General features: G+C 37.4%; 1 protein-coding gene across 1 annotated transcript in view; it reads right to left on the bottom strand.

Moving 5' to 3' along the window:
- Window positions 1-27989, bottom strand: part of P4HA3 (prolyl 4-hydroxylase subunit alpha 3) — a 156210-nt gene that overhangs the window by 13714 nt on the left and 114507 nt on the right. Inside the window, exons 6-11 of the mRNA XM_053708742.1 lie at window positions 26208-26374; window positions 19123-19299; window positions 17544-17608; window positions 11224-11383; window positions 10749-10811; window positions 10342-10410 (exon numbers count right to left, since the gene is read on the bottom strand). Coding sequence (XP_053564717.1) covers window positions 10342-10410; window positions 10749-10811; window positions 11224-11383; window positions 17544-17608; window positions 19123-19299; window positions 26208-26374 — 701 coding nt within the window. The remainder of the gene's footprint in view (window positions 1-10341; window positions 10411-10748; window positions 10812-11223; window positions 11384-17543; window positions 17609-19122; window positions 19300-26207; window positions 26375-27989) is intronic.

The following is a 27989-nucleotide window of genomic DNA, read 5'->3' on the forward strand; positions in this document are numbered from 1 at the left end:
GTGCTACACTTAGTGCGTCATTTGTTATCTAGAGCTAAATCGTAAAAACCTGAGGAAATAAAAAAAGTTATAATGTAAGATTAAGGTATGTCCACCAACACAGAGATGTGTCAGAAACAATACTGTGGACCCTCTAGGGTCAGTTTCCTCTGGGTCTCCAACTGAAACCCGTGTCCCAGACCAGACACCATCTGAAGAATTACTGAGCCTTCTGGAGTTCTGTCCATTGTTTCTACACTTCACAGTAAAATCCCAGTTTACCTTGAGACCAATAAACAAGCACATAATATTTATAATCAACAGTGGAAATGATCTGCTGTGACTGATGAAAATCTATGAAACCATCTCTGTTTTTTTGGAAGTGAGCTCACTCATATTTGAGAGCCCCAAAGTAGGATCTCTCATCTCCTGGACACAGAACGATGAGCAGGTCTGGAACATTTGTAACCGAACTAGAGAGCATTTGCTTCTTGTACTATTTGCTTGCTGAAGGGGATACACATATAGTTTAAATATATTCATGCATTAAGGCATTGAGATTTAAATAATATTGACTTGGACATTTTATTTAATTTCAGTGGTAAGATTGTCTTTTCAATTAACTGTTTTTATCCTATTTTTGACTTAATATGTCTGTATTGTTTTATGTTTATTTGTAATTCTTTTTTTTGTCTTATGCTCACAATAAAAAGTAGAACAAAAAAATTGTTTAAATATATTCTGGAGCACCAATACACATCCGGGGCGCGATCCGATATCGATCGCAGTTTGCGGCGCAAGCGAGGGAACCGGCGTCGCCCGCAGTTTCAGCTCGCAACTCGAGCCATCCCATATAAGTCGCCGTCAGATGCTAACGTGCCGTAAGTCTCACAAACCAGCGATGTCCAGAAATCTGCGTAAGTACAAATTTCTGGCGTCGCCAGTGACTTGCGCCACGTTAGAATCTGCCGGCGCCTATAAAACCTGACTAAAGTTTAAAACACCCGCACTGTCTAACACGCCTCCCTAACATAGCCCGCACTGTCTAACACGCCTCCCTAACATAGCCCGCACTGTCTAACCCTCTATCCGCTATCCCCCCTCACTAGCCTAACAATAAAAAAGCTATTAACCCCTAAACCGCCGCTCCCGTACCCCGCCGCCAGCTATATTATATCTATAACCCCCTAAAGTGAGCCCCTAACACCGCCGCCATCTATATTAAAATTATTAACCCCTAATGTAAGCCCCTTACACCGCCGCCATCTCTATTAAAAATATAGTTACTATAGTATTTATATTAACTATATTAACTCTATCTAACCCTAACACCCCTAACTAAATTTATATTAAATTAATCTAATTAATTTATAAACTAAAATATTCCTATTTAAATCTAAATACTTACCTATAAAATAAACCCTAAGATAGCTACAATATAATTAATAATTACATTATAGCTATGTTAGGGTTAATATTTATTTTACAGGTAAATAGTTAATTATTTTAACTAGGTATAATAGATATTAAATAGTTATTAACTATTTAATATCTACCTAGTTAAAATAATTACCCAATTACCTGTAAAATAAATCCTAACCTAAGTTACAAATACACCTACACTATCAATAAATTTAATAAACTACAAACATCTATCTAAAAATACAATTAAATTAACTAAACTAAATTACAAAAAAAAAAAAAACACTAAATTACAAAAAATAAAAAAAAGATTACAAGATTTTTAAGCTAATTACACCTATTCAAAGCCCCCTAATAAAATAATAAACCCCCAAAATAACAAAAATTCCCTGCCCTATTCTAAATTAAACAAATTTCAAAGCTCTTTACCTTACCAGCCCTTAAAAGGGCCTTTTGTGGGGCATGCCCCAAAGAATTCAGCTCTTTTGCATTCAACAAATACAATCCCCCCCCCATTACAACCCACCACCCACATACCCCTATTCTAAACCCACCCAAACCCCCCTTAAAAAATCCTAACACTACCCCCCTGAAGATCTCCCTACCTTGTCTTCACCACACCGGGCCGAACTCCTGATCCGATCCGGGCGATGTCGTCCTCCAAGCGGCAAAGAAGAAATCTTCCTCTGGCGATGTCATCCTCCAAGCGGCAAAGAAGAATTCTTCCTCCGGCGACGTCTTCCTCCAAGCGGCAGCAAAGTCTTCATTCTTCCGGCGGCATCTTCAATCTTCTTTCTTCGCTCCGCCGCCGCGGAGCATCCATCCCGGCCGACTGCTAAACTTGGAATGAGGTACCTTTAAATGACGTCATCCAAGATGGCGTCCGCCGAATTCCGATTGGCTGATAGGATTCTATCAGCCAATCGGAATTAAGTTAAAAAAATCTGATTGGCTGATTGAATCAGCCAATCAGATTCAAGTTCAATCCGATTGGCTGATCCAATCAGCCAATCAGATTGAGCTCGCATTCTATTGGCTGATCGGAACAGCCAATAGAATGCGAGCTCAATCTGGCGGAGCGAAGAAAGAAGATTGAAGATGCCGCCGGAAGAATGAAGACTTTGCTGCCGCTTGGAGGAAGACTTCGCCGGAGGAAGAATTCTTCTTTGCCGCTTGGAGGATGACATCGCCGGAGGAAGATTTCTTCTTTGCCGCTTGGAGGACGACATCGCCCGGATCGGATCAGGAGTTCGGCCCGGTGTCGTGAAGACAAGGTAGGGAGATCTTCAGGGGGGTAGTGTTAGGCTTTTTTAAGGGGGGTTTGGGTGGGTTTAGAATAGGGGTATGTGGGTGGTGGGTTGTAATGGGGGGGGGATTGTATTTGTTGAATGCAAAAGAGCTGAATTCTTTGGGGCATGCCCCACAAAAGGCCCTTTAAAAGGGCTGGTAAGGTAAAGAGCTTTGAAATTTGTTTAATTTAGAATAGGGCAGGGAATTTTTGTTATTTTGGGGGTTTATTATTTTATTAGGGGGCTTAGAATAGGTGTAATTAGCTTAAAAATCTTGTAATCTTTTTTTTATTTTTTGTAATTTAGTGTTTGGTTTTTTTTGTAATTTAGTTTAGTTAATTTAATTGTATTTTTAGATAGATGTTTGTAGTTTATTAAATTTATTGATAGTGTAGGTGTATTTGTAACTTAGGTTAGGATTTATTTTACAGGTAATTGGGTAATTATTTTAACTAGGTAGATATTAAATAGTTAATAACTATTTAATATCTATTATACCTAGTTAAAATAATTAACTATTTACCTGTAAAATAAATATTAACCCTAACATAGCTATAATGTAATTATTAATTATATTGTAGCTATCTTAGGGTTTATTTTATAGGTAAGTATTTAGATTTAAATAGGAATATTTTAGTTTATAAATTAATTAGATTAATTTAATATAAATTTAGTTAGGGGTGTTAGGGTTAGATAGAGTTAATATAGTTAATATAAATACTATAGTAACTATATTAACTATATTAACCCTAATATAATTAGGGTTAATATAGTTAATATATATAATGTAATAACTATATTAACTATAATATACTTAGGGTTAATATAGATAACATAGCTGGCGGCGGGGTAGGTAGATTAAATTAGGGGTTAATCATTTTTATATAGGTGGCGGCGGTGTAAGGGGTCAGATTACGGGATAGATAAGGTAGATGGCGGCGGTTTTAGGGGCTCACAGTAGGGGGTTAGTTTATGTAGATGGCGGCGGGGTCCGGGAGCGGCGTTTTAGGGGGTAATAACTTTATTAGGGATTTCGGGGGGGGGGGGGGGATCGCGGTTGACAGGGAGATAGACATTGCGCATGCGTTAGGTGTTAGGTTTATTTTAGCAGATCGCGGTTGACAGGGAGATAGACATTGCGCATGCGTTAGGTGTTAGGTTTATTTTAGCAGCTAGTTTAGGGAGTTACGGGGCTCCAATAGTCAGCGTAAGGCTTCTTACGGCTGCTTTTTGTGGCGAGGTGAAAATGGAGTAAGTTTTCTCCATTTTCGCCACGTAAGTCCTTACGCTGCATATTGGATAACAAACTGCGCGGGTTTGGTATACCTGCCTATGGCCCAAAAAACTGCGGGCGACGGCAGAAATATACGCGCGTAACTTCTAGCTTACGCCGTATATAGGATACCAAATCCGCGCAATTATTGGCGTCGCCGGCTTTTGCGGGCGACGCTTTATATCGGATCGACCCCCCGATTCTGAAATGAATATGGCTGATGATTCGTTGCTTTGCACATATGCCACTTCTGATTGGCTCAGTGGTATGTTTAGCTCTGGATCAGTAGTGGATTACAGGTCCAGAGATTACGTTAAAGGGCCTTAAAGTATTTAAAATCACTTATTGTAGCTGCCAAATATTAAATGGATTAGATATTCTTCAATTAGGTTTAGTATTAAATTAGCTGCTTTTGCTTATTAACACCACCGATAATTACAGTTTCAGTACCTAAGTATTTAGCCTTTGTGTATAGAGAGATAAGATAAGCAGGTCTGTTTTTTCTGCAGGCTCGGCCTATTTGATTACTTTAATATCCCTGAGCTGGTATAACTTTGGAAACATATTCAGGGAAAACAAATTATACATTATAGTTTAAATACACTGTTCTCTGCAAGCAATAATGCAACAATAAAATTATTTAACATGATAGAATGTTTAATTATTGCCCTTATATGCCCCTTACAAATACAAGTTATATATTAAATTAGACATGACAGCAGAAAAATGTATACTGTGCTATGGAAAAAAAATCACATTTGTCAATTTGTAATGTTAGTTGTCCTTAGAGAGGTACAGAATACAGTAATAGTTGAGCTGCCTGCATTTTACTGGACTGTCCCAAATCCAGATGTTAATCCCTTCTTCCCATATTTCACAATTTCAGCTCAAAAACTTGGGACCATCTAAACTAAACTAAAGCAAATATCGCCTAAACCATACAAGGTCTGCACAGACTCTGCCCTTGGACCAATCAAATTACATCACAGACCATCAAAACTCCTTCCCCATTACTGGTTGTTCTGTTAAAGTACAAAAAAGTAAAGTATTTTAGGCTTTTAGCCTGCACTCCCAAGGTGCAGCCCTTCAGCTAAGGGTAAATATTACTGCATTCCGTTCCTATCTATATATGCCCCGTTCCTATCTATATATGCCCCGTTCCTATCTATATATGCCCCGTTCCTATCTATATATGCCCCAGAGTCACCTATCTATGTCCCCGCAACAACCAGCTCTGGCAATGGCCTTTGTAGCTCCTCCCACATAACACCAGTTATTCTGTCTCCAACCACCTTAAAATGACATGAAACCCCAAAAAAGTATTTCATGATTTAGGTAGAACATACAATTTTAAACAAATTTTCAGTTTACTTCTATTATGAAATTTCCTTCATTCTCTTGGTATCATTTGTTGAAGCAGCAGCAATGCACTACTGGTTTCTAACTGAACACATGAGTGAGCCAATGAGAATCGGTATATATATGCAGCCACCAATCAGCAGCTAGAACCTAGTTTCTTTGCTGCTCCTGAGCTTTCCTAGATAAACCTTTAAGCAAAGGATAACAAGAGAAGGAAACATATTAAATAATAGAAGTAAATGGGAAAGTTGTTTAAAATTGTATGCTCTGTCTAAATCATGAATGTCTAATTATGACTTTACTGTCCCTTTAACTCCACGCATGGAATTGTAACTCTACCCACAAGCCTCTCTCGCTCCAGAGCTTTACACAGAAATTATGTGCCCCCAAAATATTATTTTCTAGAACTGCCCAGTTTCCCAGACACATAGACAGACAGTATAGATACTGGGCAGGATACCCCTTTAAGCACTCATCTCATTTGTTTATGGAGTGTTTCAATGTGAATACTTTAAAATCCAAAATGTTATTGTTCCTGATTAAAAATGGGTAAAACCTAAATTCAAATTTAATGCAGCAGTGGATAATAGAAAATAATAAAGTCGATCTCTTGCCAGATTGTGCCTTTTATAAATGTGCAGAATAATTGTATTTCAGTACTACATGGGCATGTAACAAACATACTCTGCCTTTAAAGTATCTAGGCAGTTTGATTGTATTCTTGTATTATCCTTTGCCTCATGTAAATCATATTTTAATTTTCTGCCTTTTATAGATGTGCAGATATATTTCACGTGTCTGGTATTAAGACAATCCTGTATCTTTAAATATTGAGTTACTTCTCCTGTTTATATTTGCAAGAGTTAGTCAACATACTGCAGCCTCTTTCCTATATAACTAAATTACCTTATGTTCTGAAATTATTATTTATTATTATTATCAGGTATTTGTAGAGCGCCAACAGCTTCTGCAGCGCTATAAACATAGGCGGTATACAAGATAACATTTAAAGGGAACAAATGGGTAGAGGGCCCTGCCGAGAGTTGCACTATTGTAGTTGGCTCTTATGAAGGTGATTTACAAACAGCTGAGCTCATAGGCTTACATTCTAAGGGGTTCAAGGGGAAAGCAATGGAGTTAGGAAAGGTTAGTGCAGGTTGTATGCATCCCTGAATAGTAGAGTCTTTAGGGAGCCAGTCTGGAAAAGTCTTGTAAATGGTAGTGTGAGGAAGTAACAAGAGAGGAAGAGAGGAGGAGATTGTGAGCAGAACGAAGGGGATGGGAGGGAGAGTATCTGGAGACAAGGACTGAAATTTAGGGGGGAGCAGTGCATTTGAGGGCTTTGTATGTCAGAGTAAGGATTTTGTGTTTAATCCTGGAGGCAAGAAGAAGCCAGTGAAGGGATTGGCAGAGAGGTGCAGCAGATGAAGAGCGACGTGTAAGGAAGATGAGCCTGGCAGAAGCATTCATTATGGATTGTAAAGGAGCTAGGCAGCAGCTAGGGAGACCAGAGAGGACGGAGTTGCAGTAGTCAAGGCGGGAAAGGATGAGAGAGTGGATTAAAATCTTACTTGTGTCTTGTGTAAGGAAATGTCTAATTTTAGAGATGTTTTTAAGGTGGAAGTGGCAGGCTTTAGCCAAGGACTGAATGTGAGGAGTGAAAGAAAGGTCTGAGTCAAGTGTGACCCCAAGACATCGGGCATGCGGGGTGAGGTAATGATGGAGTTATCAACAGTTATAGAGAAATGGGGGTTGGAGGTTTTGGAAGAAGAGGGAAAAATAAGGAGCTCAGTTTTGGAGAGATTTTGCTTAAGGTAGTGAGAGGACATCAAAAATGAGATATGAGAAAGACAGTTAGTGACACGGGTTAGCAAGGAAGGAGATAAGTCTGGTGCAGAGAGGTAGATTTGGGTGTCATCGGCATACAAATGATATTGAAAACCATGGGACTTTATTAAGTAACCTAATGATGATGTGTAGATTGAAAAAAGAAGGGGACTGAGGACAGAGCCTTGGGGTACCCCAACAGAAAGTGGTAACGGGGCAGAGGATGCTCTGGAGAATACTACACTAAATATACGGTTAGATAGATAGGAAGAGAATTATGAGAGAGCTGTATCGCAAATGCCGAAGGATTGGAGGGTTTGGAGCAAAAGAGGGTGGTCGACAGTATCAAAGGCTGCAGATAGATCAAGGAGGATAAGCAGAGAGAAGTAGCCGTTGGATTTTCCTGTAAGAAGGTCGTTGGTAACCTTAAAGGGACACTGAACCCAAATTTTTTCTTTTGTAATTCAGAAAGAGCATGCAATTTTAAGCAACTTTCTAATTTACTCCTATTATCAATTTTTCTTCGTTCTCTTGCTATCATTATTTGAAAAAGAAAGCATCTAAGCTTTTTTTTGGTTTCAGTACTCTGGACAGCACTTTTTTATTGGTGGATGAATTTATCCACCAATCAGCAAGGACAACCCAGGTTGTTCACCAAAATGGGCCGGCATCTAAACTTACATTCTTGCATTTCAAATAAAGATACCAAGAGAATGAAGAAAATTTGATAATAGGAGTAAATTAGAAAGTTGCTTAAAATTGCATGCTCAATCTGAATCACAAAAGAAAAATTTTGGTTACAGTGTCCCTTTAACAATTGCTGTCTCTGTGGAGTGATGGGGACGAAATCCAGATTGCAATGGGTCAAGGAGGGAGTTTAGTGTAAGGAAATGGGATAGACGTGCTGTTACGGTTACCCTTAGTCTCGCTGAGAGATGGACCGCTTAGTAGCCTGGATCCCTATTGCTAAAGAGGGGAGAAGCTGCTTTCCATAGTATTCTATATGAGTCTCGCAAATATAGAATAATCTCCCTTAGCTGCAGTACAGCTAGGATACCCTTCTGCCCACAAAAACGAGTCAACGCTGCGATTGAGGGTCAAACAAGAACTCAGGACTGGGATGCCCAGCCTGCTTTTTATTAAGGTTACATGCACACAGGGCACTCCCAGGGGGAGAGGGGGGGGAAGCACAAAATCCCCCATCACACATTTAGATAGAGAGCACTGTCCTTTGACAGGCCACAATAGGATTACAGTACTTAAGATAACAAGTTTACAAGTTCATCTTATCAATTAGCAGTCTGGCTCCAGAGGTGATTAGACAATGGGATTTGTTATCACTAAACTTAGAGCTGAGGCCAGCAAACGTGTATTTAGGCAATAGTTTCTAAAAGCTGAAAAAAAAGAGTTAACTCTTTATGAAATGATACTTGTTACGGTTTTCTTGGAGCCCTTTTTAGGCGCTGGCTTGCTGGTTCAGGCATTGCTGCTGGGAAATAAGCTCTTCACAACAAAATAACTAATGCTTCTGTAACACGTGCATATACTAGCTTTTCAAGAAGCTTTTAAGGCAAGAGGGAGTAGGGAAATAGGGTGGTAGTTGGATGGGGAGGTAGGATCGAGAGAAGGTTTTTTGAGGATAGGTGTGACCAGTGTGTGTTTTAGGGAAATATACCAGTGCTGAGGGAGAGGTTGAAGATGTCTGTGAGTATAGGGGTAAGGATAGAAGAGAGGGAGGGCAGTAGCTGTGAGGGGATGTGGTCGAGGTGACAGGTAGTGAGGTGCGAGGACAGTATAAGGGCTATAACTTCCTTCTCAGTAACAGGGGCAAAAGAGCTAAATTGATGGCTATGTGGGTTTTAAATGATTGTGAACTTTTGAGGGGGTGGGAGATTGGTAATATGTTGAGAGCTGATTTCATTTCTGATGGTCAATTTTGTTATTGAAGTGGCTGGCAAAATCTTAAGCTGAGAGAGAAGTAGTATTACGAGGTGGGGGTGGGTGGAGAAGAGTATTTAACATGGAGAACAGACATTTTGGGTTAGAGGAAAGAATAGAGATGAGAGTAGAGAAGTATTTTTGCTTATAAAGATTAAGGGCAGAATAGTAGGAGTTCAAGATAAACTTGTAGTGAAGAATGTCAGCTGAACTCCGAGATTTTCTCCAGTGTCGCTCAGCAGTACGGGAACATCTGCGTAGGTATCGTGTCAGAGGAGTGTGCCAGGGCTTAGATCTGATTTCTGGGCTATGGTAGGTGGGGCCAGATTGTCAATGACTGATGTAAGGATGGAGTTATAGTAGCAGATAGATTGGTCAGGGCAGGAAAAGGAGGAGATGGAAGAGAGGAGAGGTCTGAGAGAGCTAGCAAGCTGCTGCTGATCTAATGACTTAATGCTTCTGTGAAGTTTGGAGTGAGGGGTAGAGGGAGGGGGAGTTGTAGGGAGGGATGTGATCTTGCAAGTTAGGAGATGATGGTCAGAAGAGGAAAAAGGGGAGTTTGTGAAATTTGAGATAGTGCATCAATAGCTGAAAATCAGATTGAGGGAGTTATCATCTTTGTGAGTGGGAGAGTAAATTCATTGTGACAGGCCGAAAGAGGAAGTGAGTTGCAGAAGTTGTTTTGCAGAGGAAGCAGTGGGATTGTCAAGAGGGATGTTGAAGTCTCGAAGAATGAGGGGAGAGAATAAGCGAATCATGTGGGTTTCGAATGAGGAAAATGTGAGGGAAGACATGGGTTGTATTTGTTGAAAGGTGCATTGGTGCAACGATATGAAAGTAAAATACGAACACCACCTCCTTGTCTATTATCAAACCTGGGAGTGTAGCTGAAGTGGGGACACCCATGTGACAGTGTGGTAGAGGAAGCTGTGTCTGAAGCAGAGAGCCAGGTTTCTGTGAGTGCCAGAAGGTTGAGAGAGTAAGAGATAAAGAAGTCATGGATAGAAGTGAGCTTGTTGCAAACAGAGCGAGAGTTCCAGAGTGCACAAGTGAAGGGGGTGGCGGCTTAGTGCCCAATTGACCTAAAATTAAATAATAGAAGTACATTTCTAAGTTTAAAATAGTATGCTCTATCTGAATACTGAAATAAAACTTTGAGGTGTCATGTCCCTTTAAAGGCTAATTTGGGGGTAGGGGGAATATTACAGGAAAGCAACACAGTATTAAAGTGACATAAAGATGCTCAGTGCTTACCTTTACCACCGGGGTACTGAAATTAGCATAAATAAAGGCTGTTGATCCTCCAGCATCCACTGAACTGAGCTGAAATGTGCCATAAAAACAGAATAATAACAAATAGTAATACATTTAAGTAAGACTGGAAGAAACGTGTTTCTTTGCAAAATTGTGCAAATTTGAGTAGTATATACAGTAAAATAAATTAACATATAGTAGTTTTTTGTTTAATTTTAATTAAAAAAAAGTCATTATAAGCTCATTTTATTTTGAGGCATTATTTTATTATTATTATTATTATCAGGTATTTGTAGAGCTCCAACAGATTCCGCAGCGCTTTTAAGCATAAATGTACCATAAACTTTGACCAATGCACCCTATAAATGACTGTCTCTCTATTCAAAAACAGACAACAAGTAACTTACATAGATCATAAATGTGGCCAAGCGATTTCCAGTGTTTGTTCTGTACAGGGGGCTCTTTCTGGACTGAAATAATAGATAATGACACATTGTAATTAGTGGGACGGGTTAATCAAATTGTTTACATACCAGAAGAATCATGTATGTGTAACAATAATACAGAATCCTGGCTTGAAAGTGACATGGGGCAAGGAATCATGGGATTACACAGAAACACCAATGCAATACCCTATAGCTGAGATATAGACACAGAAAATAAATCCCACAGAGGCCCATGGCACAGGTATCTCTGCATAACGGCTGCCCCCCACTCCATACACCCCCTCAGATACGATCATTCCACTTACTATAGTGATATTTTCCCACCACTGCATACATAAATCTACATAAATAGGAAAATGCTTCATTAATTCATTAGTTTGTAGAAAATGAAGGTTACATTTGCAACTCTCAGCCCTAAAGCTGATTTACTACTTACTGTGGCATGGTCAAAATGAGGCTCGTAATGTCCACCTATCCCATAATTCACCACCTGTAGGTACTCAGCATAGGGAGGCAGAATATTTAGGCCAGTAATAGCTGCAATGCGGTTATCCATTTTCCTGATGACTGGGTGAGCAGTGTCCTTTAGCCAAGCACTAAACGACAATAAATTATTTTTTCTCCCATTTTCTGGCCCCTTGCATCATGTGAAAGACATCAGACAATCACAGACAAGTATACCCTGTGAGCTTGTGCACATGCCTAGTAGGATCTTGTTCCCCAGAAAGTGTGAATATACAAATTTCTGAATCATAAAAGTTTATTTAGACTTGAGTGTCCCTTTAAATGTAAAGGTCAGAAGACAAGACTTTGTACAAATCACTTGTCATGGCCGGATCGAAATATTGTGCTGCCTTGGTCCAAGTATGACACCCCCCCCCCCCCCACATACACACAAATCTGTTTACTACAGTATAAACCCAACCATAGTCAACAGTCTCAAATATTAAAATTCAAGTGTCACACAAGAGCTGGTCCCCAGCTGATGGACCCCATATCTCTTAAATAAATTGCTTATCCAGAATATGCTCACTTTATGTGCCACTCCTGTCATATGCTACTTGAGTCTCATGGTACCACCTGGCCCTGTTATAGAAAGAGCCCTACCAGTTGGGCAACACAGTTTGAATAGTTATTTTAAGTAAGAGCAGGTACCACATGAATAATAAACAATCATTACAACCCTAAAAAAGCACAAATTGTATAATCTTCCTGACCTGTGAGAGACTTTGTTCCTATCCTACGTCCCTAAGGACATTATCACTAACTGAGGAATGTGCAGCATACTTCTCATTCACATTCTCTTCCTTTTCCAATTCACTCCATTTATTTTTTCCTTTTTCTACCTTTACATTACACAAAAGCAAACAAGGGGCTGGATGTGGGCGGTATGGGGTGTTCTAGAGGCATAGCAGTATTTTTTTCACCTAAACCTTATTCAAGCTTATGGAATTCATAAAGACTCTTCATATTCCCTTTGAAATATTTGTCACTATTACAAAGCTGATGAGGTTATTTTTTAACGCTTTCTTTTGTGCATATGTTACAGTGGTCTATTTTATAGAAGGTGCTTTTTTGTACATTTTTGTTCTGTAAGGTTTTGCAGGCATTGGGGCCCATTTCTATGCAGCAAGACGTTACCAGTTACAATGATCATAATGGTGCTGATTTTTTATAAATTGCTGAATGGCGTTTTTTTTTTCAACAGCCAGATTATTAACTGCATGAAAATTAACATCAATTTAAATTTAGCCTTTTTTTTTAAAATATCTAAAAATTTTAGGTGTCTTTTCTCTAAATTATTGAACATATTTGATTGATGTTTTTCTTAGACCAGCGGGAAAATAATAACATATTTCAATACATAAATATATTGGAATATATTGGAACCAGCCGTATTTTTCATGACAGTGTGTATATTACATCTTTTATTGGCCATCAATTACAGAATTTAAATTTACATCATTTTGAACATTTCTCAGCTTTAAATTTTTTACATATAATTTCATTTTAGAAGATTTCCTAAGAAAACACTTAAAAATTAAAACATTAGTTTTAGTACTTGTGCAGTCACAGTTTACATTTAAACAAATTTTCAATGTTTAATGGCATAATATATATATATTTTTATTTTATAAATATTCATAAAATATGTAAAGTAAAAAATAGGTTTTTTTATTTTATTGTCATTATTTTTTAAATTCTTGCTTTACAACAGCTAAATTATTTATAGCTTTAGTTCATAGTAAAAAAATGTAGGAAACTTTTTAACATAATTTAATATAGATTATTGAAAGTTATTAATAAAAAAATTGTATTTTAAAATAATGTATTGGAGATTATTTAAGTTACACATCATTTTAATGTTATATGTACTATGTATTTCTTAATTAGAACAATGGAAGTATGTTCATTAGTGGAATTACAGAAAATCTGTAGAACCATGAAAAATATTTCCTTAAAGACTACAAATCTATCAAAAATATCAAAATTTAGTAAAAATAAATCAAAATAACAGTTATTTTTTGTTAAATTATTATGTATATTATTTAATGTGTTAATATAAATGCTACCCGTTATAAATATTTTAGTTTTTAATATGTTTAAATATTGCTAAATATTAAAATAATGTTATTTATTATATATATATATATATATATATATATATATATATATACACAGTGGATATAAAAAGTCTACACACCCCTGTTAAAATGTCAGGTTTCTGTGATGTAAAAAAATTAGACAAAGATAAATCATTTCAGAACTTTTTCCACCTTTGATGTGACCTATAAACTGTACAACTCAATTGAAAAACAAACTGAAATCTTTTAGGTAAAGAGAAATAAAAATAAAAAACTAAAATAATCGCTATATAGATGATGTAGTTGGCGTATGGAGGGGCCCTATTGCATCCTTAATAGATTTTGTGGATGACCTTAACAAGTGCACTGACAGTTTGAGATTTACCTTAAATTTTTCTGACACCTCTATAAATTACCTTGACATGATCATATACAAAAAAGATTCAGTTCTTAAAACAGATCATTATGCTAAGCCAACTGATCGCAATACATTACTACAATATAATAGTTACCATCCTAAGAGAGTTTTTTCTTCCATCCCAAAAAGTCAATTCATAAGAACCATTAGAAATGTACAGGACAAAGATATGCAAGAAATTAGACTTGAGGAAATGGCTAACAAATTTAAAGAGAGAGGATATCCCCCATCTATGATCACTAGATGTAAAAATGAAGTTTTACACGAGAAAAATGTAAAATCAAAAAAGAACACCAAACGTATAATTTTTTCTTCAGAATTTAATACACATAGTGATCATATTGCTAATATCATCAAAAAGCACTGGTATCTTTTGGGTAAGTTTAACCCTCATATATCTGAATTTCAAGTTCCTCCTATGCACTCATATAAACGAGTTAAAAACATTAGGGATACCTTAGTTAAGGCTGACATTGGTAGTACCAACACTAATAGGATTACCTATCTTACCACCCCCAAAAAGGGCTCATACCCTTGTCTTCATTGTGCACAATGCAATGCTATGATAAAAAGTAAACACATAGCACAAATTAATGACCGAAAAATTCGGGAAATTAATGGGTACTATACCTGTGATACAGACTTTGTAGTCTACCTATTAAAATGCCCTTGTGGGAGGAGCTACATAGGGGAAACTACACGCCCCATCAGAGATAGGATTAGTGGGCATAAATCTTCCATCAGATGCCAAGATAAAACTCTCCCAGTCTCTTCCCATTTTCTTGAAATGGGACACACTGTTAGCCAACTCAGGTATCAAATAATAGATCACATCCCTAAACTTAGGAGAGGAGGTAATAGGAAACTTGAACTCAAACAGAGAGAGGTATGATGGATTCAACAACTAAAAACTCTACATCCTGTAGGTCTGAATAGAGATTATGATCTCCATTTGTTTTTATAAATTCTATCTTTATATATATATATATATATATATATATATATATATATATATGTATTTTAAATTTTGGATATCATGATTAAACTTTGCATCACTGCTCATGTGTTTAACTTTACCTATGTGTTTAACATTTTGTTAGGACTAAAATAAATTTTGTTAAAATTTTATACATGTGCAATTCATGAATTGGCCCAGTAGATGGCAGTAGTAATTTCTATCAATGGTCAATAAAAGTCTAGCCAATATGGAGTTAATATGTTTGTAATTAAGCCATCTGGCCTATTTAAAGCTGTGCTGCAAAGCAATCCATAGCATGATTAAGGGTCTGCGTTACCCGAAACGTTGCTGTCTGTTCATTATGTCACCTTAATAAAGGTTTTTTCACTTTCAAAGAAAACAGTGCTGGAGCCATTTACTTTTTTCCTTTTGGATTTATATATTGGAGGTGAGCAGGACCCTCTGGCTACCGTGCACTCTGCTAACTATTTCTGAACTGTTGATTTGTGCTGCACCTATTGCTTTCTTTATATATATAAAAGCGCAGAAAGAAGGGATGCACTCTCCAGGATTTTAATTGTTTAATGTAACATTTCAGGGGCTTTTCCCCTTCGTCAGACAATACAGAATAACAGTGTACAACCTAACAACCACCGTGCCTTTTAAACTAATCTGATTCATTCGTAATCAAGTCCCAGCTACCTATGCTCTGATTGGATCAGAGTACCGCACCCCTATGTTTAGTGCTAGTCCGTAGCAAAGTTCTACATGACTTCTATGTTTATGGGGTCATCATGATCCGATCAGGTTGTGGCTGTCTGTACTGATTAGGCTCAATACGATACGTTTGCTGCCTTGTTGTTCTATTGTACTGACTTGCTGACATTGGTTGGTTGAGGGACGCTCCTCCATTTTTCTGCTTCGTTGATTGGTCATATTGTGCCAGACTCATTATTAGGGGGTCAGAGTTGTTTACTATGGTTGCTATGACAACCTATTACTTCTGTAAAGGGCACACACAGCGTTTCAACAAGCTATGATCACATTTGGCTTTGGGTCTTTTTCTTATATGGGATCTGTTCCCTATGTGGTATATATGTCTTATGGTATAGCTACTTTGGGTGCTTACTTTGTATATAGATAGACACTTTGGAGTACGGTGGGGGTCTTCACCTGTTGTTGGCTACAGGTGTGAGTGGCAACACAGGTGATGACCTGGAACTGTATCACTTAGATTAGTTTAAAAGGTACGGTGGTTGTTAGGTTGTACACTGTTATTTTGTATTGTCTGATGAAGGGGATAATACCCCAAAACGTCACAGTGCAGGCCTATCTACTATTTATATACTGTATATATAATGAACTGATAGCAAGTGTGGTATTACCATTGTGGAAATTTAAGTAATGGAATTTTCCTGCTCCTTTGTATTTGAGTCACAATTTAAACTCTGTAATAATACGGACACTATATTTAAACAGAAAGCTGCGTAAACCTCTAGCTTCATGTCCAATAAACATTTTATAATGAGTAATGGAGCATGCATTACATTTAGGTTTATATAACATATTTTTGTATATATATTAAACTAGGTAGAATAACAGAACCCCCAAGATTGCTGTCAGGGATAGGGGTGTAAGAAAGAGCATCAGTAACTAGACAACAGGGCTGTCCTGTAGATTGTAAGGAGAAAGTTGTCTGCCACATTCAAGCTTTTAATTTGAAGGTGGTTATATATCTGTAACATATTATCATATAACAATGCTAAAGAGACACTAAACCCAAAAATTTTCTTTAATGACTCAGATAGAGCAGCAATTTTAAGCAACTTTCTAATTTACTCCTATTATCAAATTGTCTTCATTCTCTTGCTATCTTTATTTGAAAAGCAGGAATGTAAAGCTTAGGAGCTGGACCATATTTGGTTCAGCACCTGGGTAGAGCTTACTGATTGATGGCTAAATGTAGTTGCTTAAAATTGCATGCTGTATCTGAGTCATTAAAGAAAAAAAAATGGTTTTATCATCCCTTTAAGGTACAAAGATGACATCTTTAAAGGGACATAATACTCATATGCTAAATCACATGAAACTGATGCAGTAAAACTGTAAAAAGCTGACAGGAAAATATCACCTGAGCTTCTCTATGTAAAAAAGGAAGATATTTTACCTCACAATCTCCTCAGCTCAGCAGAGTAAGTTCTGTGTAAAAAGTTATACTCAGCTGCTGCCCAGCTGCAGGTAAAAATTTTTAAAAAAATGGAGAAATGAACAGCAGCCAATCAGCATCAGCAGTGCTGAGGTCATGAACTCTTTTACTGTGATCTCATGAGATTTCACTTAACTCTCATGAGATTTCATAGTAAACTTCCTTAAACTGAATAGGGAAATAAGATGAGTGTGCACAAGGCTCAATCCCTTAGCTGTCCCGGGACAGACATACTGCGATCTGGCTACTGAGGTAAAATATATTTCTTTTTTACATAGAGATATTCAGGTGATATTTTCTAGTCAGCTTTTTACAGCTATGCTGCATCACTTTCAAGTGTTTCAACATTTGGGTATCATGGCCCTTTAAGTAAAAACCTTCTTAGATAAAAATACATTAAAAATGCAAAATATTTCTTGCTAGAAAACATGAGTTTCTATTAGATTTGCGGCAGAATTACTGCCTGGGTTGTTTTGCTTGGGTTGTCTACAACTCATTACTCAGCATTGCCTTCTCTGCCTCTTCTGCAGGTGGAATATGTATGCATTGTCCACAGAAAAGCAATTATTGTATAGTATGTTAAACAGACCTCTTGCTGATACGATATTCCACCTCTGACTGCTTTTCACCAGAGGCGACCACAGACCTCTGCAACTAAAAAAGAAACAACATGGTGTAAATAAAAAGATCACACACAGTAAACACATTGTAATACAAAACAATTCTGTTGTCTTCCTATAGAATAAATAGCAGTCAGTGTAACCTAGGTTCCAAGATGGCGCTCCCCTAATTAGAGCAAAGTGCATAAAATGTTTTTAGGCCTAGTTGTATTTGCTGTTGTAAACTGGAGGCAACATAAACATCTCCATAGACTTTACAGGCACAATAGAACCAAAATTAAACTTTCATGATTCATATAAAACATTCAATTTTAAAAAACTTTCTAATTTACTTCCAGCATCAGTTTGTGCTGTCTTGTTATCTGCACACTTTTTGAGGCACCAGCCCCTGCTGAGCATGTGCAAGAGTTCACAATGCATATATATATATATATATATACTGTATATATGACTGTAACATAAAAGAGTTAGTAGGGAAATTAAGTGACATAAAACCTAACATTTTTCTTTCATGTTTCATATAAAACATACAATTTTAAACAACTTTCCAATTTACTTCTATTATCAAATTTTCTTCATTTTCTTGTTATCCTTTGTTGAAAAGCAGGAGAGTGCACGAGTCTGCAGCGCTATATGGCAACAGTTTTGAAACAATGTTCTACATTAGCAAGAGCACTATTTCCTGTCAAGTAGTGCTTCAGACGTGCACGCTACCTATATAGATGTCTCTTCAGCAAAGAATAACAAGAAAACATATTTGAAAATAGAAGTAAATTTTATTCTCTATCTGAATCATGAAAGAAACATTAAGGGTTTCATGTCCCTTTAAACACTAATACCTAGTTTCTTTTGCTCGTGTAAAAACTGCAAACTGGAGGTAAAGTGCCTCTATTAAAGGATCATTAATCACAGTAGAATTGCATAATCACACATAATGCACAATAAAAAGACAATGCAATAGTTCTTACTCCAACTATTTCTATTTCTAAATTTGCTCCGTTTTCGTGTTATCCTTTGTTGAAGAGATATCTATATAGGTAGCGTGCACCTATCTGGAGCTCAACATGACAGCAAATAGTGCTACCATCTTGTGCTCTTGCTAATGTATAGCCATGTTACTAAATTGCTGCCATATAGTGCTGTAGACACATGCACACTCCCGAGCTTACATTCCTGCTTTTCAACAAAGGATAACAAGAAAATGAACTAAATTGGAAAGTTGTTTAAAATTGTATGTTCTATCTGAATCATAAAAAGATTTAGGTTTTATGTCCCTTTAATAGCTATATGTATAGGGTAATATTAATGTTTTTAAATTGGGTAGAGGATTAGCAATTGTTTCCAACTGTGAACAAAGCAGCTGCCAGCATATGAAAAGAAAACAGGGAAAATATTTGTCACTGTGGGAAAGCATGAGCGCAGTTAAGAAATGTATGATCTGTTTCTAGTGCTATAAAATATAATGAACGCAAGATGACATGATTGTTTTGTAACCAAAGCAATTGCCTTTGTATAAATATGAGATGAATACATAATCAGACAACTCACCCAAGGAGATGCGATGCCCTTTATTATCTCAGCCTCCCTGTCGCTGACAAAATCATGGTAAAGGACAACGTATGGGTATAGACTGACTAGCTCTCTCTTCACGGGCTGGAGTATTAGCCGAGGGTGGTTGTTTGTTACATAGGAGCACAACATCCTGGGATCTTTGTAGAGCATCGGCTGAATCAAAGAAACAGTTTATCATATGTGACTTCAGCTGTGATAAACGGGCACTTTAGCATCAAAATTGACATTTACTTTATAGTCTTACCTTATATTAAAGGGCCATAATACCCAAATGTTTAAACACTTGAAAGTGATTCCGGATAGCTGTAAAAAGCTGATTAGAAAATATCACCTGAACATCTCTATGTAAAAAAAAAATATATTTTACCTCAAAAGTTCCTCAGTAGCCACATCCCATTGTAAAGGACTTCTAAGCAGCAAATCAGTATGCCTGTCCTGGGACAGCTAAGAGAGTGAGCTTACGTGCACACTCATCTTATTTCCCTATTCAGTTTAAGGAAGTTTACTATGAAATCTCATGAGAGTTAAGTGAAATCTCGTGAGATCACAGTAAAAGAGTTCATGACCTCAGCACTGCTGATGTTCATTGCCTGCTGTTAATTTCTTCATTTTTTTAATTTTTTTTACACAGCACTAACTCTGCTGAGCTGAGGAAATTGTGAGGTAAAATATCTTCCTTTTTTACATAGAGATGCTCAGGTGATATTTTCCTGTCAGCTTTTTACAGTTATATACTGCATCAGTTTCAAGTGATTTAGCATATGAGTATTATGTCCCTTTAAGCTGCAAATAGCCTGCTGCACTCCTTTCTACAGTATATCATGCAGCAGGAACAGTAAACAAATATTTTAAAAGGAATATTGTTTCTGGACACTATGAATTGGCTGCCAAGCTCTGCCCGATGATGACATCACGATCTAGGCACTCTGCTGAATAGCATTGACAGTCTGTTAAATCTAATTAGTGAGTCTTTTGTAACTAGTGAAGCATTTAATGCAGCCCAGATCATGATGTCATCAGTGGGCGGAGCTTGGCAGCCATTACAAAGTGACCAGAAACAATCGTCATTTTAAAATAACTTTTTTTACTGTTACTGCTGCATGATATAGAAAGAGGCACAGGATGCTATTAGCAGCTTAATCTAAGGTAAGACTTTAAGACAACTAAGGTATAGACTGTCCCTTTAACAAAGATTTTTCTTTCATTTTTATCACATTTCTCAAAGCATTTTATGTTAAAGTAAATACCTAGGTAGGTAGAGTGTCTAAAGCACTGAGTGGCAGCAAATACTGCTACCATCTAGAGCCCGTGCAAATGTATTCACGCTCCTGAGCTTACCTACCAGCTTTTTAACAAAGGATAGCAAGACAGAAAAGTTCATTTGATAAAAGAAATAAATTGTAATGTTTATTTTTATTTTACACCCTATCTGAAAGATGAAGAAATGTTTTTGGGTTTCGTGTAAATAAAGCCTTAGGACAACATTATTACTTCCATTGATGTCCCTTTTATCCTGGGAAGATTTAAAGGGACATTAAACTGCTGGGCACAACTACCCTAGAATGGTTACTACTCATTATCGGCTAGATTACGAGTTTTGCGGTACAGCTATACCGCTGAAAAATTGGCAATTGCGCGTGGAATGGCCGGGAACGCATATTATGAGTCGCGTTGGTATAGCTATACCACAAGCATTTTAGCCTGTAACGCAACGTCCATTCTGTACTCAAAAAAATTTGGGATTTTGCATAGCGCCGTATTACAGGTTGTGCGGTGAGGCTAAAATGCTTGCGTTACAGCCTATACCGACACGATCCATACCGCCATCTAAGACAAGTAGTTATGGATTTTGTGTAACAAAAATGTTTCACAAAACTCCTAACTAAAATGTTACAAAGTACACTAACACCCATAAACTACCTATTAACCCCTAAACTGCCACCCTCTCACTTCGCAAACACTATATTAAACTTATTAACCCCTAATCTGTTGCCCACCCACATCGCGACTACTAAATAAAGTTATTAACCCATAATCTGCTGTCCACCCACATCGCCAACACTATTTATATATATTAACCCCTAAACCGCAGCTCCCGGACATCGCTGACACTAAATAAACCTATTAACCCCTAAACCTTTGGCCCCCCACATCACAGCCACTAAATAAACCTATTAACCCCTAAAGCTCCGCCCCCCCCACTAAATAAACCTATTAACCCCTAAACCGCCAGCCCCCCACATCGTAACTACCAAACGAAACCTATTAACCCCTAAACTGCCGGCCCCTCATCGAAAAACACTAAATTAAACTATTAACCCCTAAACCTAACACCCCTCTAACTTTAAATTAAAATTACAATATAACTATCTTAAAATAAATAAAAACTTACCTGTGAAATAAAAAAAAAACTAAGTTTAAACTATAAATTATCCTAACATTACTATTCTAATAAATAAAAAACACTAAGATTACAAAAAATAAAAAACACTAAGATTACAAAAAATAAAAAAACACTAAGATTACAAAAAATTATCAAAAATAAAAACAAACAATTACACCTAATCTAATAGTCCTATAAAAATAAAAACAATTACACCTAATCTAATAGTCCTATAAAAATAAAAAAGCCCCCCCAAAATAAAAAAAAACCCTCACCTACAATAAACTACCAATAGCCCTTAAAAGGGCCTTTTATAGGTCGTTGCCCTAAGTTAAACAGCTCTTTTACCTGAAAAAAATACAAGTCCCCCCCAACAGTAAACCCACCACCCAATCAACCCCCCAAAATAAAAAACCTAACTCTAAAAAAAACTTAAGTTACTCATTGCCCCTAAAGGGGCATTTGTATGGGCATTGTCCTTAAAAGGGCATTCAGCTCTTTTACACTTTGCCAAAAGCCCTAATCTGAAAAAATAACCACCCCAAAAAAATAAAAAAAAAGCCTAACACTAACCCCAGAATAGCTACTCACGGTTCCTGAAGTCCGGACATCCATCTCCATCCAGGTGGCGAGAAGTCTTCATCCAGGCGGCGAGAAGTCTTCATTAAACTACCAATAGCCCTTGGTAGTTTAGCTCTTTTACCTGAAAAAAATACAAAGTCCCCCTAACAGTAAAACCCACCACCCAATCAACCCCCCAAAATAAAAAACCTAACTCTAAAAAAACCTTAAGCTATTCATTGCCCCTAAGATTACAAAAAAGTCCGGACATCCATCTCCATCCAGGTGGCGAGAAGTCTTCATCCAGGTGGCAACATCTTCATCCAGATTTTTTAATTTTTTTTGTAGTGTTAGATTTTTTAAATTTGTAATTCAGATTTTTTTAATTGGTAATTTTTTAAATTTTATTAGAATAGTAATGTTAGGTTAATTTATAGTTTAAACTTAGTTTTTTTTTTATTTCACAGGTAAGTTTTTATTTATTTAAAGATAGTTATATTGTAATTTTAATTTAAATTTAAGGGGGTGTTAGGTATAGGGGCTAATAGTTTAATTTAGTGTTTTGCAATGTCTGGGGCCGGCGGTTTAGGGGTTAATATGTTTATTTAGGTGTTAGCAATGTCGAGGAGCAGCGGATTAGGGGTTAATATCTTTTATTAGTGTTGGCGATGTTGGGGAGCAGCGTATTGGGGGTTAATAGCTTTTATTAGTGTCGGCAATGACGGGGAGCGGTGGATTAGGGGTTAATAACTTTATTTAGTGACGGCAATGTCGGGGAGCGGTGGATTAGGGGTTAATAACTTTATTTAGTGGCGGCAATGTCAGGGAGCGGTGGATTAGGAGTTAATAACTTTATTTAGTGACGGCAATGTCGGGGAGCGGTGGATTAGGGGTTAATAACTTTATTTAGTGGCGGCAAAGTCGGGGAGTGGAGGCTTAGGGGTTAATAGCTTTTATTAGTGTCGGCGATGTCGGGGAGCGGCGGATTAGGGATTAATAGCTTTTATTAGTGGCGGCGATGTCGGGGAGCGGTGGATTACGGGTGTTTAGACTAGGGGGTTTATGTTAGGGTGTTAGGTTTAAATGTAACTTTCTTTCCCCCAAAGACATCAATGGGGTTGTGTTACGGAGATTTGCCATTCCGCATTTCAGGTGTTAGTTTTTTTTCTTAGACTCTCTCCCCATTGATGTATATGGAGGAAAGCGTGCACAAGCACGTAAACTCAGCCCTTGGCTTTTCTACGGTATGGAGCTTAACGCACCATAAAGGAGGTTTTTCAGTAACTCGTAATGGCAGCGCTATGGAGAGTGAAATAACGCAAATTTTTTTACGTTATTTTCGCACCCTGTTTAGAGCAAAACTCGTAATCTAGGTGATTGGTATTGCATTTCATCGTGTTCTTGTAGCTCTTTACAAATCAGTTCTCCTGTTTTATTAGCTTAAAGGTGCCAGATACTGAAGCTCCGGCTCTTTGTAGGTGGTGCCGCCATCTTGGAGCGCAGGTAATCTCATAGGCAGCCTGTGACATAAGCTGAGCACACTCACAAATCAGTTACATTGCCTTTTTTTTTTACAGCTGTATAAAGTGCTTCAGGTTACTGTGTATGTTTCATCATGTGAGCTTTACATTTTTGCTGTGGCTGCATTGCTCTATATTATTGTTGAGTGTTTTTTTAAATAATTGTTGTGTAACTGTATAAAATGCAAAAAATAGGTGTAAAAAGTAGACAATAACTGATCTGTGAGTGTGCAATGCTTCTGTCACAGGCTGTGAGAACAACTCCAAGATGGCTGCCCCCAGTACAAAAAGAGGCGGAGCTTCGGTATATGGTACCTTTAAGCTGTTAAAACAGGAAAACTGATTTGTAAAGAGCTACAGGAACAGGATGAATTGCAATAACATAGTGAGTAGTTACTAATATTTTGTAGTTGTGCACATCATAATGTCCCTTTAAAACTTGTAGAAAATGCACATAGTAGTCTTTTGTTTGACCACATACATTTATCAATGGTCTCTTATGAGAGCTCAAATTATAAGGATCAAACTAGTTATAGGTAAAGTATGAAAGGAATAAAGTAGTGTAAGAAAAATAAAAATCTTAACAACTTGGATAAGATCATACTAAAGTAGGAGTTACCACTTACTGGTAGTCATTACATAACTTTTAAAAAAGAGAAGAAAATTGTTTTTCATTAAAGGGAAACAATGGTCAAAATTGAAATTGTAAAGGTTTCAACAGCTAAAAACAACTATTTCAAAAGTCAAAATAAAGAGTTCCCCCCCCCAAAAAAAACCCAACAACAAAAAACACTTCAGCAGGTAAAATTTCTCATTGATGACATTGAGAAAAAATTACAGTACCATGTCCCTTTAACTGAAAAATGACAAATGGCCAAATATGGAAATCATTTTGCATTTTTGATGGATCACCTAAAGTTGTATTCAAGTTTAAGGTCCTGATATTTAAGACCTCCCTCAGGTTTGATATTCTAAAATGATCCTCCAGCACTGAGAGATCACTAGTGAAATATTCAAAAGGCAGATTTTGCTATACTTCTACAAGGGGCGTTCCCTGCATTTCTGTATGTGAAGGAGAGACAAGCCCAGTGCAATATAGGACTGCATAACATGACAGTTCTGCTGTATTTACACTTTGTGCTTTTTATTTTAGATCAGTTTACACTTCAGATTAAATTTTATTACATTTTTATAACATTTGCACTTTCTATTTTGTATTTTATTTTGTATATAGAGAGAAGAGTGACGGCCTAAGACGGGGGAGGTGACGCCCACTAGGTGCCTACCTAGGGGTTCCTCCCCCTTGCGTATCACAGGCAGAAGAGCTCTACACATTCCAACTCTCTCTCTTGCCAGTGAGCGCGAACAACCTTTGCTTCGCTGCAGACACCAAAGGGGCCCTGGCCATCGGTCAGTAGGGGTTAAGGTAGTGAGTAGATGCCACCACCAGTTGAATGAACTTGCTACAAGTTCTATTTATTATTATTATTGATTAAAGAGTTGCCTAATATTGGCGTATTAGCCGTGGTTAAGAAGTTAACGTGACCGGTCTTTCTCCCAAACATGGTGTTTGTGTATTTATTGTTAAGTTATGCATTTAGATAAAGTAAGGATGTAATAGGAGGTTTATCCCTTATGAGTTACACATGCTGTAGGGTATGCAGGGAGGAACATGAATAGTGCTGTTAAGGATCACTATTCGTAGCATTTGTCTTTGACACGTCCAGGGTGCAATTCATGTACCTCTCTGCACACCCTGCAGCATGTGTAACTCATAAGTGTGCAGGAAAACATGGCCGAGTTAGCAACCCTAGGAGAACCCCTGGTGCTGATATAAAGGCTCCATTTGCACCAATTCCAAATTAAACTGCAATGCATTTGCTACAATTTAGCTTGCTTTTGTCTATATTTTAATATATTTTACTTTTCTGTTAGTTAAAATAAGTGCAGTGTGAATTATAAGCAAACTTCACCTGCATATAGCTGGCAAGACAAATCAATGAGACCAGCTTGTTTAAAATGCTCACAATATCTGTGATAGAGCTTCAGACATACCCTGGGATCTCCCCTCTTCAGCCCAGGGAACTTCCCTGTCCCTCCCACATTCTAAAACTGTCAGTTTACAATTGAGAAAACAGAAGATGCAATGTAATTTGTAAAAGATACACAGAAATATGTAAAGTATGATCCCGAGTTATTAAAGTAACACAGAAACTTTCAAAGCATAATAAGAATTTGTAAAATCACTGCTAGATCAAAATTTAAATGTATTAAACTTCAAATGAGAAAGTGCAAAGCTTAAATACAATAATACTGAAAGGACCCAATCTGAAATGTATAGCAAAATAAAATACAAAGCACAAAGTGTAAGTGTAACAATACTCTCATATCATGCAGTGCTATATTGCACTGGGCATGTCTCTGCTTCACATACAGAAATGAGAGAGATCTCACCGTGCTGGAGATTTCCGCCATTTTTCTTTTGAAAATTGAGTCTTTGTGAAGTTTAAGCTATAACTTGTCTCAAAGCTGGAGAATCTTTAAATATCAAGGCCTAAGAGTCCAGAACATAATTTGTTTTGGAAAATAAGGAATACCTGGGATCCTAAATTCTGACACAGCCCTTCGTACAGGTCTCTTGTCCTTAGGTGGGTGACATTAGGCCTCTGTACTTTGGCTTCTTCAACCTCTGAACTTTCAGATTTCTCCTCTAAAATCCTTTCGTATTTTGCTACATTCTGAGCCACTCTTCCATTGTCTGGATCTGAGGAATCAAATGGAGCGAGACAATACTTAGCATTCCTACCGAAACAATTGTAAGAAAACATTACAAAGTAAAATTCTTCATTTACAATGCAAAATGCTCACTTAAAGGAACATACAACCCAAAATGTTTTTTTTTAATGGTATCCTTTGTTGAAAAGCAGAATTGCACTTTTGGGACCTAGCTGAGCACATCTGGTGAGCTAATGACAAGAGGCATATATGTGCAGTCACCAATCAGAAGCTAGCTCCCAGTAGTGCATCACTGCTCCTGAGCCTACCTAGGTATGCTTTTCAACAAATTATTCCAAATTAACAAAGTAAATTAGATAACAGAAATAAACTGGAAAGTAGTTTCAAATGATGTGCTCTATCTGAATAATTAAAGGGTAATTTTGACTTTACTGTATCTTTAATGCTACATTAAAGGGACACTAAACCAAAAAATTTTCTTTAATGATTCAGATAAAGCACATTATTTTAAGCAACTTTCTAATATACTCCTATTATCAATTTTTCTTCGTTCTCTTCCTATCTTTATTTAAAAAGCAAGAGTGTAAAGCTTAGGAGCCTGCCCATTTTAGGTTCAGCACCCAGGATTGTGCTTGCTTATTGGTGGCTACATTTAGCTAACCAATAATCAAGCGTAACTCAGGTTCTGAACCAAAAAAAGGGCCGGCTCTTAAGCTTTATATTCCTGCTTTTTAAAAAAAAAGATAGCAAGAGAATGAAGAACAATTTATAATAGGAGTAAATTAGAAAGTTGCTTAAAATTACTGCTCAGTCTGAATCATTAAAGAGCAAATTTGGCTTTAGCATCCCTTTAAGTGCACCAATAAAGAAAAAAATTAAGCTATTAAAAGCAGCAAGATATACCAGCAATATGATTGGCTAACAGGAGGAAGCCCTGTTCTGTTATATTATTAAGTGAATTACACAAATGTATTAAAGGTCATTGCGCAGCACACTTGCACATTTTATACAGAAGCCCTAACTCACAGTGTTCCAACTGGAGAGGTGGATTCTGGGAAAGTATATGCAAAATGACCTCTACATTCATTGCCTCTCCTTTTGCTTCAAAACAAATGTTTACAAACACAAACGGCTAGATTACAAGTTTTTGTCGGTAAGGCTTGCGGGGCTAACGAGCAGTTTCAGCTCACCGCTCACCCACAAACAATGCTGGTATTACAGGCTTTTTTAAACCCAGCGTTAGCCGCAAAAAAGTGAGCGGAGAGCAAAATTTAGCGCCACATCTCATCTCAATACCAGCGCTGCTTACGGTAGCGGTGAGCTGGCTAAACGTGCTCATGCACGATTTCCCCATAGGAATCAATGGGGCTGATTTGGCTGAAAAAAAGTCTAACACCTGCAAAAAAGCAGCGTTCAGCTCCTAACGCAGCCCCATTGATTCCTACGGGGAAATACTTTTTATGTCTACACCTAACACCCTAACATGAACCCCGAGTCTAAACACCCCTAATCTTACACTTATTAACCCCTAATCTACCGCCCCCGACATCGCCGACACCTGCATTATATTATTAACCCCTAATCTGCCGCCCCGACATCGCCGCAACCTACATTATAGTTATTAACCCCTATTCTGCCGCCCC

The sequence above is a fragment of the Bombina bombina genome, chromosome 3 (assembly GCF_027579735.1).
Source record: "Bombina bombina isolate aBomBom1 chromosome 3, aBomBom1.pri, whole genome shotgun sequence".
Classification (NCBI taxonomy): domain Eukaryota; kingdom Metazoa; phylum Chordata; class Amphibia; order Anura; family Bombinatoridae; genus Bombina; species Bombina bombina.